Raw genomic sequence first — 12,420 nt, 5'->3', positions numbered from 1 at the left:
ATTTTTGCCACTCAAAAGGGCACTTTAGTGCAATGTTTTTCAATGGTGGGGGCACATGGTCAAGTTTAGACCATTGGAGGGGCACCAGTAGGGCACGTCCTCTAATTTTCGCCACTCAAAAGGGCACTTAAGTGTGACGTTTTTCAACCGTGGGGGCACCGGTTGCCCCCCCTGAGTCCGCCAGTGGTTGTGGGATATGCATATCAGTCCCCTCACTTCCTTTTGGGATCATCAGTCTTAATAGTTGTTCTATTCTCATCTCTGCCTCAGTCAGGCACGGCTGGAACACGCTAGGTTGTAACTCCAGGCTCATATATAAATCTCTTGAGTTTGGTAAATTGGCATAAAGCAGCAGTTTCAATCCACAATGCAAATTCCATCCTTTACCCAAGCAGCGTGTGAGTGTGTCAGCCCAGCCCAGCCATCATAAAGCAACATGATGAACACACTGGATACGCGTTGGAATAAATAAATAAATAAAAACACTCTTCTTCTTTCTTTTTCTTTTCTATTTTTTTTTTTTCCTCCTCTCTTATTTCTTTTTTTCTCCAGCGCTCCTCTGATGGATCTGTGAAATGATATAACGAATGAGACTTAAAGAGCGAAGTAGGGAGGGAGAAAGCGAGAGGGAGGGAGGGAGGAGGCAGAGGATATGATTTATTAGGCTCATAAAAAGTCTGCCTTTGTTATTCCCTCTCATTTTTACATGTGAAGCTTGTTAAAGAGCACACCTGCCAGAGAGCTCTGCCACCAAACCAAACTGTGTGTGTGGCTCCAACTGTCTGTCTGTCTGTCTGTCTGCCTGCCTGTCTGTCTGCCTGCCTGCCTGCGTGTTCTAAAAGTTAGCATGCAAGTCCAGCCATGTTTCGGTGCATCTCTGTGGATCTCTCTTGAGTGTGCCGTCTTGACCGTCATCCCCTCCTCTTCCTCCTCAGGCCCCGCCTCCCCGTCGCAGCGTGGCCACGCCTCTCAGAGGGTCTTCACCACTCGCTACAAGATAGTGACGCGCCTGGGCGGAGCCGCTGCGCACACACCCTACTATAGCCCCGCCCTCTCCTGGAGAGCCAAGAGGATCCAGTCAGCCAGGTAAAACACACACACACACACACACACTGGGTGCTTGGTTTAATGTGGCTCCATTTTTAATGTCACTCAGCCTATAAGATGCCCTGCCTTTTATGTAGCAGCCATGTGTAGCGTGTGGAGAGACCCTCGCACAATTTATGGAGGTAATTTTTACACAGTAGATAACCCCTGGGAATAAAACATTTACACCGGGACGCTCCGCAGATTAATTTACACCACGCCAAATGGGAAGGGTGACAGGGATGGAGGGGGGGGGTTTCTTAATGTCATTACAACCTCTCATCTCTATCTTTCTTCTTCTCTATCTCTCTCCCTCCCGCCTTTATTTATCCATCCGTCTTTGGCTCTCTCACTTTAAATCAGGTAAGGGGGCCGGGAGGGGGGGGGCGGGGGGCACTGAAATAAATCTAAATTAATTTACTTGGATGTGTGAGAACGGACAGCTGATTTCTAGGCTCTTACTGATCTCTCCACCGCTCTCCTCTCCTGTGTGTGTCCAATCCTGTCTGTCTCTCATCCCTCGATCTCTGAGAGACTCATCCCTCTATCTCTGAGAGACTCTGAGAGGACAGAGAGGCCAGTGAGTTGAGGGGAAGATGAGGGTTGAGGTTTTAGAGGAGCGTCTCCCCCTTGTCAGGTTAAATGAACGGGTTATGAGGTCATAACAGGGGGTCGTGAAGTTAATTAATGTTTATGATGAGGTCATTATTGGACGACGGGCGATAAGTTAATGTGTTATTCATGACTTCATTTGCCGTGAAACAGAGTTAGTTAATGGTTTATGGTGATGATTATTAACAGAATATTACGATTTTATTGCACACCGGTTATGAATGTGGATAACGGTTATGAAGTTGGTAAATGTATTGTTAGGATGGTTTAGAGGGCCTGTTAAGATGTAGTGAGTTAATAGCAAGATGTGATAGAAATAGAAAGAAATAGAAAGGTGTGTGATGTGTTCTGTTTGGCCTCCTGCAGTGTGACCAGGTCTCTGGGGCTTGTAGTTCCATAGGTGTGGAGAGAGACTAGGGGGCCTAATGGCACATAGTAACACAACCAGAAACACACACACATGTTGTGTAGATGTTAGGGGTGTAACGGTTCACGTATTCGTACCGGAAATCTTGGAACCGGACTGGCAGTTCGGTTCGGTTCGCGTGTGTACCGAACGATACACAGGTGTACTCCACGTGCGAAACATTTTATTTTTATTTTAAGTAATCAGGTGTATGTCAGGAGCTGCGTTCATAAATGTGCTCACACTGGGTTCGACGTTGTTGAGCGACCAAGTAATTTGATTGGACTAGAGGCATGCCATGAGTGCTAGAAATATTGTCAATGTAATCAGTGAAGCTGGACTGGGCCCCCAAATTGGATGCTTTGCACACACAATTAATTTAGCAGCACAAAAAGCAACAGGAATCAACCAGGTGTCCAGGCTGCTAGGCAGTCAGAAGTGTTGTGTCTTAATGATGCACCTTAATGAATGTTTATGTTATTATTGTGGTGACTAGACACCCACTGAGTGATCAGGGCGAATTCACTACATTACCCAGGTGCCTTAGCAGGGTGATGAGGTGTATTTAAGGCGACCAGGAAGTGTGAATGAGGAAGTGAATGCAGAGTGTGCAATAAACACAGCTCTTGTTTACACATTAACCATGTGCTCCTAGTCCTTCTTCATATCCCTCAAACCAACAACTACATTGGTGACCCTGACAAGTGAGTTTTTTGGACGTTTTTCTGAAACTTTTTTGAACATGGCTAATGCAGTTGCTCTCAAATTGCCTGAGTTTTGGGAGCAAAATGTTAGTGCTTGGTTTGTGCAAGCTGAAGCTCAGTTTGCCATCAGGGATATAACTGCAGAAGACACAAAGTATTACTATGTGGTGGCATCTCTGAAGGGTTCAACTGCCGCACGGGTGATAAACCTGATAGAAAACCCACCAGCCAGGGACAAATATACCACTCTTAAAGGGCACCTGAAAGGAATTTTTGGATTGTCAGAACCAGAAAGAGCCCGGCAGCTCCTATCTCTCCCTGGGCTTGGAGACTCAAAGCCCTCTGAGTTAATGGACCATATGCTGGCTCTGCTTGGCAATCATCAACCATGTTTCCTTTTTAAAGAGCTTTTTTTGCAGCAACTCCCAGACCAGATTCGTTTGCCTTTAGCCAGTTCTGTAAAGGCAAACCTTCGTGAATTGGCTAAAGAAGCTGATGTTTTTTTTTCAGCTGGGAGAAAGACTGTTTCAGTCACGCCCCTTACCAACACCAGCACTGCCTGGGAGGAATGCATGCATCAACCGCACACACACTCTGTCTCCGCCAGCGCTGTGGCCCGCCGTGAGAAGTCAAGTCTCTGCTTCTATCACGGCAAGTTCGGCAACAAAGCAAAGAAGTGCCTGCCACCTTGTAGCTGGTCGGGAAACGCGTTGGCCGCCACTCGTTAGCAGCCCTGAGTGTCGGCCCTTCCAGCGGATTGCTGTTCATTACTGACTCTATATCTGGCCGCAGATTTCTTTGTGACACTGGAGCTCAGGTCAGCATTCTGCCGGCGTCAGCCTTGGATATCCGAGCAGCCAAACTGGGCCCCAACCTTGAAGCAGCTAATGGCACCCCCATCCCCACGTTTGGCACACGCCCCTTAACACTGTGCTTTGCTGGACAACGTTTCTCTTGGGACTTTGTGTTGGCGAAGGTGTCCACCCCGCTCCTGGGTGCTGATTTTCTTTGTGCTAATGGGCTGCTGGTGGATGTGGGTAACCGTCAGCTTGTCAACGCTGAGACCTTCTGCTCACTGGCTTGTGAGCACACCACCGCTACATCGACAAGACTGGCCGCTCTCCTTTCACCGGCTGATGATGTCGCCCAACTCCTGCTGGAGTTTTCAGACATCACAACGCCAACGTTTTTGGCTGGCTCCATAAAACACAATGTGACACACTTCATACCTACCAGTGGTCCGCCTGTGCATGCTCGAGCCCGCCGGCTGGACCCACAAAAGTTGGCGATAGCAAAGGAGGAGTTCAGCTCCATGGAGAGACTGGGCATCATTCGTAGGTCTGACAGTCCCTGGGCCTCGCCTTTGCACCTGGTTCCCAAGGCCAATGGAGGCTGGCGCCCGTGTGGTGATTACCGGCGGCTTAATGATGCCACTACGCCTGACCGGTATCCAGTTCCCTACATTCAGGATTTCTCAGCCCACCTGGCAGGAGCAGTTATTTTTTCAAAGGTGGATCTCATTCGAGGATATCACCAAGTGCCAGTCCATCCTCAAGACATCACCAAAACGGCAGTCATCACACCGTTTGGCCTCTTTGAATATTTACGAATGCCTTTCGGCCTGAAGAATGCCGCCCAAACCTTTCAGCGGTTGATGGACTCAGTGTTGCGTGATCTGCCTTTTCTTTTTGTTTACCTTGATGATATCCTGGTGGCCAGTACATCCAAGGCAGAACACATGTCACACCTCCGCCTCCTTTTTGCTCAATTGCAGCAGCACGGCTTGATTGTCAATCCAGCAAAATGCCAGTTTGGGGTGCCCTCCATTGATTTTCTCGGCCATCACATCACTTCTGCCGGTGCAACCCCACTGCCCTTAAAGGTGAAGGCGGTGCTGCAGTTCCCACGCCCCACAACAGTGAAGGCCCTACAGGAGTTCCTGGGTATGGTGAATTTTTATCATCGCTTTATTCCACAAGCAGCCTGCCTCATGCGACCCCTGTATGGGGCCCTCAAGGGCAAGCCTCCCAAGCACATTGTTGACTGGTCCAGTGAAATGTCAGGATCATTCTCTGCCACCAAGGAAGCTCTTGCAAATGCAACCATGCTAGCACATCCAGTGCCAGATGCCCCCATTGCCTTGACATCTGATGCCTCAGACCGCGCAGTTGGTGCTGTTTTAGAGCAGCAGATTGACGGGGTTTGGCAGCCTCTCGCTTTTTTTAGCCGGCAGCTCCGTGCTAGTGAGCAGAAATACAGCACGTTCGACCGTGAGCTACTAGCCCTTTACCTGGCAGTCAGACATTTCCGTTTCCTCCTAGAGGCTCGACCATTCACTGCTTTTGTAGACCACAAGCCTTTAACTTTTGTCATGTCTAAACTGTCGGAGCCATGGTCAGCCAGGCAACAGCGTCATCTCTCCTACGTTTCTGAATTTACTACAGACATACAACATGTAGCAGGAAAGCAGAACGTCGTGGCTGACTGCCTTTCTCGCACCTTCACAAGCACCGTCCACCTCGGCATCGATTATGCCCGCATGGCTGTGGACCAAGATGCAGACCCTGACATTCAGGCCTTTCGGACGGCGACTACAGGGCTTCGGTTGGTGGATGTCCCTTTTGACGATAAGGGTACGACACTGCTATGCGATGTCTCTACTGGCCAGCCCCGTCCTCTGGCACCCAAGATGTGGAGACGGAAGGTTTTCGATGTCATACATGGCTTGTCACACCCAGGCCGGAAGCCATCACAGCGTCTGGTGACAGAAAAATTTGTCTGGCATGGCATGAAGAAGGACATTCGCGACTGGGTCAAAACATGCATCGCATGCCATCTCACAAAAGTCCATCGACATGTGAAGGCACCATTGGAGCAGTTCACAGTCCCAGAAAGGCGCTTTGACCACATCAACGTGGATTTAGTTGGACCTCTTCCTCCTTCTGGAGGGTTCACCCATCTCTTGACAATGGTGGACAGAACGACACGGTGGCCAGAGGTGGTTCCACTGTCGGGAACAACGACAGCTGAGGTGGCCCGCGGATTCATTGGTACTTGGATCGCCCGGTTCGGGGTTCCCTCTGACCTCTCCTCAGACCGGGGACCACAATTCACCTCACAATTGTGGACCTCTATCACCCAACAGTTGGGTATTTCACTCCATCGGACTGCAGCATATCATCCCCAGGCCAATGGCCTGTGTGAGCGATTTCACCGTTCCATGAAAGCAGCCCTGAAAGTGGACCTCCAGGGCAATAGCTGGATCGACAGGCTACCCTGGGTGATGCTGGGACTTCGTACTGTACCTAAGGAGGACCTCCTCTCTTCTTCGGCAGAGCTTGTTTATGGCCAGGCCCTTAGAGTACCGGGTGATTTTTTCCCCTCTGTTAACGTTCCCTGGTCTGCACCAGAACAACTTCGTAATCTATGGGATAAGGCAAGTGCCTTTATGCCGACCCCTACTTCAAATCACAGCCTGCCACGTATCCATGTCCCTCTGGATCTCCAATCAGCAAGATATGTGTTCATCCGCCACGACGCACATAGGAACCCTCTACAGCCGCCTTACGATGGCCCCTACAGAGTTGTGGAGACAGGCGACAAGACCTTTATCATTGACATAGGGGGAAGTATGGAGCATATCTCAGTGGACCGCCTGAAGACAGCTCATCTAGATGGAGAACGGGCTGTGGAGGTGGCCCGTCCACCACGTCGTGGCCGCCCTCCTACAAGCACAACAAAAAAACCTCCCAGTGGTTCCGGGCCAGGCTGTCAGCAGCCAAGAGATTTCCGTCCAGCCCAAGTTCCGGAGTCCCGTAATCGCTTTGGACGAGTCCTCCGAGCTCCGGCACGTTATGGGAAGTCAGTGTTTGTGAATTCTGGGGGGGACCTGTGTGGTGACTAGACACCCACTGAGTGATCAGGGCGAATTCACTACATTACCCAGGTGCCTTAGCAGGGTGATGAGGTGTATTTAAGGCGACCAGGAAGTGTGAATGAGGAAGTGAATGCAGAGTGTGCAATAAACACAGCTCTTGTTTACACATTAACCATGTGCTCCTAGTCCTTCTTCATATCCCTCAAACCAACAACTACATTATATTCTTTATTGAGAGAATATTCATTTGATTTGCTGCTGGTTGCAGCAGTATTGACAGATTTTATTTAAGAAAGAAAGACCCACTGTTTGTGTAGTAAACCACTGTTTATTAATAACAACAATAATAATAATAATACTAATAATAATAATAATAAAAATGTGTTTTGTGATCATTTTTACCCTGTTATACCGAAAACATTCTGAACCGTGACTTAAAAACCGAGGTACATACCGAGCCGACATTTTTGTGAACCATTCCACCCCTAGTAGATGTAGGTGTACTGTAGCCTTGAGGTGTATTAGTTGAGGTTTAGTAGTGTGGAATAAATGTCCCTTGTGAGCCTGGTAGATGTAGTGTACATATATATATATATATATATATATATATATATATATATATATATATATATATATGTGTGTGTGTGTGTGTGTGTGTGTGTGTGTGTGTGAGTGAGTGAGGTGGCTCATTTGTGTAATTCAGATGAGGTGAAACAGAGGGGCTGGGCTCCACTCTGCTGACTTATTACTATTCATTTAGCTGCTGCAGTAAATATTGATTCATCAAGGGATTTTCAATTTGAGCCGCGCAACATCCCATGAAATATCATCAGGTCTATAGATGGGGGGGGGGTAACCAGAGCAAGACAGGTCCCCTGGGAGAGCAGATTCCCCCCCGGACCCCTTCCATACGCTACCCCCACACCTCTAGCACCAACATCCCTGAACCTTGTGTTAGTCTTAACCCATCTCTAACAGTATTGTATCAGCCCATCTTCCCCCTCTCACATCCCTAATTCATCATGATCACTTTCACTCTCTCTCTCCTAGCTCCAGATTCGAAGAGAGAACAGGTGGCGGGTTCCACAATCTTAAGCTGGAGAACCCATGGGATAGGCCATGGTTGGCCTTAAAGAGACTCACTGCTGCCTTGGGCTACGTATAACTAAAGTGGGGCTGATGTTTTTTCTTACCATCCTACCTACCCCTCTCACCCCCTCTTACCATCCTACCTACCCCTCTCACCCCCTCTTACCATCCTACCTACCCCTCTCACCCCCTCTTACCATCCTACCTACCCCTCTCACCCCTCTCCTCTCAGCTCCCAGGCCCAGGAGAAGTGAGGTGACCCGTACCCAGCATGCCATGTGCTTCTCTGGTGTCAGCAGTAATAGGCATTGTGGGTGATTGAGTGCTGGGGGAGTGTGGGTAGGGGGGAATGGCTGTCGTATTTCAGCCGCCGCCACCAGAAAATAGATATAATTTCAACATTAACTCCATTAATAGTAGCAGGAGTTGAATTAAGAAAGCCGTAAAGCATGCGCACCCGGAGGATAAATGATAGCCAGCCACCCCTCCCTCCACCCCCCCCTCTCCCTTTCTTTCTCTTCCCTCTGGCTCCCTCTCTCATGTAGCCCTCACATGCTTTAAGTCTCTCTAGCTGCTTCTAGTTTTCCTTTTGGTTGTCTGTCCACTCTCTCTCTTCTGTCTGTCGACTCTCTCTCTTCTGCTTTGAATTCCTCTCATCCCCCTCTTCTTTTCACTTCTCCTGAGCCTTCTTGACTGACTGGCTGTCCTTGTCCGACACTCCCTCGTTTACTCTCTACCTCTTCTCTTGTTCTCTCCGTCGTGTTCGCTATCGTCCCCTCAACTCTCTAGTGCTCCTCCTGAACGACTTCACATGGACAAACACTTTGAATGCAAATGGCATATTTTGTTAGTGGAGTTGACACACACACACACACACACACACACACACACACAGTCACAGTCACACACACACCAGGCCTGGTGGAACCAGGAGTCTGATTCCAAGCCCTCATCTCGTTTAGTGGTCCAGTATCGATCAGTACAGGATGTGGGAGACTGGGCAATAAAGGAAGGAATACTCTCCTCTTCACTTCTCTCCCCTCGCCCATCACTTATACACACGCACTCCTTCATTCCTCCCCTCCTTCTCATACACCAGTCTGTTCATTTACTCATCCCCTATCACATGCTGTTACTCCTCTATTCCCCCCTTACACTCCTCTACCCTTCCCCCTCATCCCTGACTTTTACATGCTATCTTTTACATGCTATCTTTTACATGCTATCTTTTACATGCAACTACTTTTTGCGCACTGCCAGTTGTTGTTGTTTTCCAATAATTGATGTTGCTTATTACAATGCCGTCACTTATCCCCAGCCAGCTGAGATGGCTTGTTCATAGTCTTCAGTGCATAGTGGCTGTGCTTAGGAACACTGCGACTGCATTGTTTGAAGCAGAGCCGATCCTCCCTGTAGAAAATTAGCCAGATGACTGTTTTGCACTGCTCTGTTTTCAAGGGTAACTGTTTCCCAATATGAGCTTACTAATGCTTTCGCTGCAGGCAAATAGACGAGAACAGCATTATTGGGAGCAGTCGCGCGACCCTCCAAATTCTTCCCTGTCACGACAAGAAAAGTCAGATCGTTCATCAACGGCAGTAGTAGTGCTGAATTGCTCCCTCCTTCATCTGGATGTCGCATGGTCAGAGTAGCACACACACAAATTCACAGGCAAGCAAACACGTATTAGACCCAGAAGCTACTCACAAGGGAGTTCCTTTACCTCCTCCCCCCCTCCTTCACCTCTTTTCTCCTTCTTTTCTCCCCTGCTCTTCTCGAACCAGCTCATTGAGGAATGTTGGTCTGTGGGGTCAAACTAGCTTCGCTCTAAATCCCCCTCTGCGCAACGTCTCTCTCTCTAACATTCGCTCTCTATCACGCACGCACACACACACACACACACACACACACACATACACACACCCAACCAGCCATTCTAAATCTCAGTTACCCCAACACACTTCCCCACATTACACCCCATCGTTTGTCCCATTAAATAATCGCCATGGCGATTGTGATGATGCATGAGTGGAAAGGATCTGTCCCCCAGGCCCAGGTCAGAAGGGGAAGAGAGCAGTATATCGGTGCAACTGTGAAAGGGCTCCCCCCCGAAACGAGCATGCTGTCTGGCAGGGAGGATTTGTGTGCTGGACAGGCCTGGAGGCTCTCTGATAACAGATCTCCCACGGGGTGGTGGGGGGGGTCAAGGGCGTCATGGGGAACAGGTCAAGGAGAGAGTGGGGATGAGGGGGAACTGCTTCATATATCCTTTCTCTCTTTCAATGGTTTTCCCTCATTCTGATTCCTGGATAGTTCACTATTCTTATACTCACTAGTATCACTTTGCTATTTTCATTCTCTCTCTCTCTCTCTCTCTCTCTCTCTCTCTCTCTCTCTCTCTCTCTCTCTCTCTCTCTCTCTCTCTCTCTCATTAACAGGGAGATTACATTGAGATGGTGGTGTATATATATATAGGTGAGGTGATGGGGTCCCAGAGAGACTGTTCAGTAATGGTGTTTTGCTGGAGGGGGAACTTATTCAGACAACTGCCTATCTCACATTACAATACTATAGTCTTTTACACACACACACACACACACACACACACACTCAACTGCATGCATGCATACATCCACTCATCCACATAAACACACTGTTTAGAGCTGAAAGGATTCATCTAATAACTCAAATAATTAGATTGCAAAAGAAATATTTTTTAACTGGAAACGTTTATTTTTATATTGAAGAATAGGAAATGTTCGGGTTCTAATCTGCAAAGGCTATAGCCGCATTCATATATTTTTCTCAATAATAAAACAACGGTCATGTTAGTTTTTTTAAATAATCCAAGAATTCTCTATTACTAAAATACTCGATAGTTGCAGCCCTTCACATGTTGCATGCACCAACCACACATGTCTACAGTAGCACACCTACCAAATACACACAGCCATCGCATACAGTGTACTATTGTTGCACACTCAACCATACACACTCACAACACACTCCAACACAGTAACATTTGGGCCATAGTCTCTCATCAGGTGTCCACATGCCCCCCTTCCCGTCCCCCGTTACCATGTGTCAGGGTTAACTGCTGTCTGTGTTAAGTGATCATGTCATATCCACATTAACCTCCATTATAGCTCCCCTGGCTGTGGGGTTCCTGTTTAAGCCTCCCTGGGTGGCAGTCACTGCTCAACATTAGCCTCCATTACGGCTCCCCTGGCTCCAGTTGCCCTGTGTAGGGCAGCCACTGATCTTGTATTTGTGAAACTGAGTGTCTCTCGTGGTGAGTTATGGCCTGTATGGTTGGGTGCGTGAGAGGTAACCCAACGATTTGTGATTATTTCTTTTTTTTCTTTTTCTTTAACCAAGCCACACGAAACCTCTCTGCTGCATGTAAGTGTATGTGTGTCCATTATTGTGTGTGTAAGTGTTGAGTGTGTGTTTGGGGTACCCTCTCTGTTCTCTATAATAGGAGGCATGAACTCTCGCTCCAAAGCCATTTCCAGGCCATCTGAAGTACAGCAGCAAATTACCTCCAACGTCGCCCTGCACACCAGCCCCAATCCGCCCCAAATAGAAGTGACAGGACAGTGCAATTTATCGCCATAACCCCTGCTCCCAACATCTCACACACACACACACACACACACACACACACACACACAGAGGACTTCCCTTCTGGATGTTGGTGTGTGTGTGTGTGTGTGTGTGTGTGTGTGTGTGTGTGTGTGTGTGTGTGTGAGTGTGAGTGTGAGTGTGAGTGTGAGTGTGAGTGTGAGTGTGAGTGTGAGTGTGAGTGTGAGTGTGAGTGTGAGTGTGAGTGTGAGTGTGAGCGTGAGTGTGAGCGTGAGCGTGAGCGTCTATACAGCAGCCCTATGTCTATATGTGTTTATATAAAGTGTGCTTGTGTGTGTGTGCGTATGTGCCTGTGACTGTGTGTGTGTCTGCAGAACACACGTGTCGGGGGCAGCCTCCCTGCTCTGGCCCCCTGCCCTGCCTATTATCTCATTGATTTCCTCCTCTCCTCTTTTCAATTCTCTCCATTTCCACACGGCCGTCCTTTCCATTAGAGGAGCAATTTAACAGAGTGCTGTGACACGAGAGGGAGAGAGAGAGAGAAGGGGGTGGAGGGGGTAGGTAGGAAGTGGGAGGGGGGGACTGGGAAGATGGGAGGGAGAGGAGATGTAGTGGAGAAGGTATGTAGATGGCAGACAGGGAAGGGGTGGAGCTGAGGTGGGGCAGTGAGCACATTACAAAGTGTTGTATCACTCAACTCCTTACACAGAGATGTTTTGTAATACACCCATCAGATTCACAGTTTCCATTTCAACCATTCCTTCAAGAGTTATCCTACAGGTTGATATGTTCTATGTTCATGTTCTGTGTGTGAGTTTCCCACGACTCGTATCACCCATCACTGTACTATGACTTTCAATTCAAGCATTTAATCCATACTGTTTACGTACCCAGGTAAGTGATCGCGGTTCTGTATACACACACACGATCGGTGTGTCACCACTTTGCAATGGGATTTATTTCATTATTTTTTACGTTTTTACCATAATAGAACCTTACTTGAGGTAATGGTTCCCTCCTCTCTCTCTCTCTCTCTCTCTCTCTCTCTCTCTCTCTCTCTC

General features: G+C 48.3%; 1 protein-coding gene across 1 annotated transcript in view; it reads left to right on the top strand.

Moving 5' to 3' along the window:
* The window catches only part of zc3h3 (zinc finger CCCH-type containing 3), a gene marked incomplete at its 5' end in the record, with an annotated part of 63,985 nt that overhangs the window by 33,972 nt on the left and 17,593 nt on the right, over window positions 1-12,420 (top strand). Inside the window, one exon of the mRNA XM_080536611.1 lies at window positions 936-1,086. Within this exon, the coding sequence (XP_080392737.1) occupies window positions 936-1,086 (151 nt within the window). The remainder of the gene's footprint in view (window positions 1-935; window positions 1,087-12,420) is intronic.

The sequence above is a fragment of the Nansenia antarctica genome, assembly GCF_963989245.1.
Source record: "Nansenia antarctica genome assembly, chromosome: 7".
NCBI classification, from domain to species: domain Eukaryota; kingdom Metazoa; phylum Chordata; class Actinopteri; order Argentiniformes; family Microstomatidae; genus Nansenia; species Nansenia antarctica.
The sequence above is the reverse complement of the archived record's forward strand: the minus strand, read 5'-3'. Positions and strand labels throughout refer to the sequence as shown.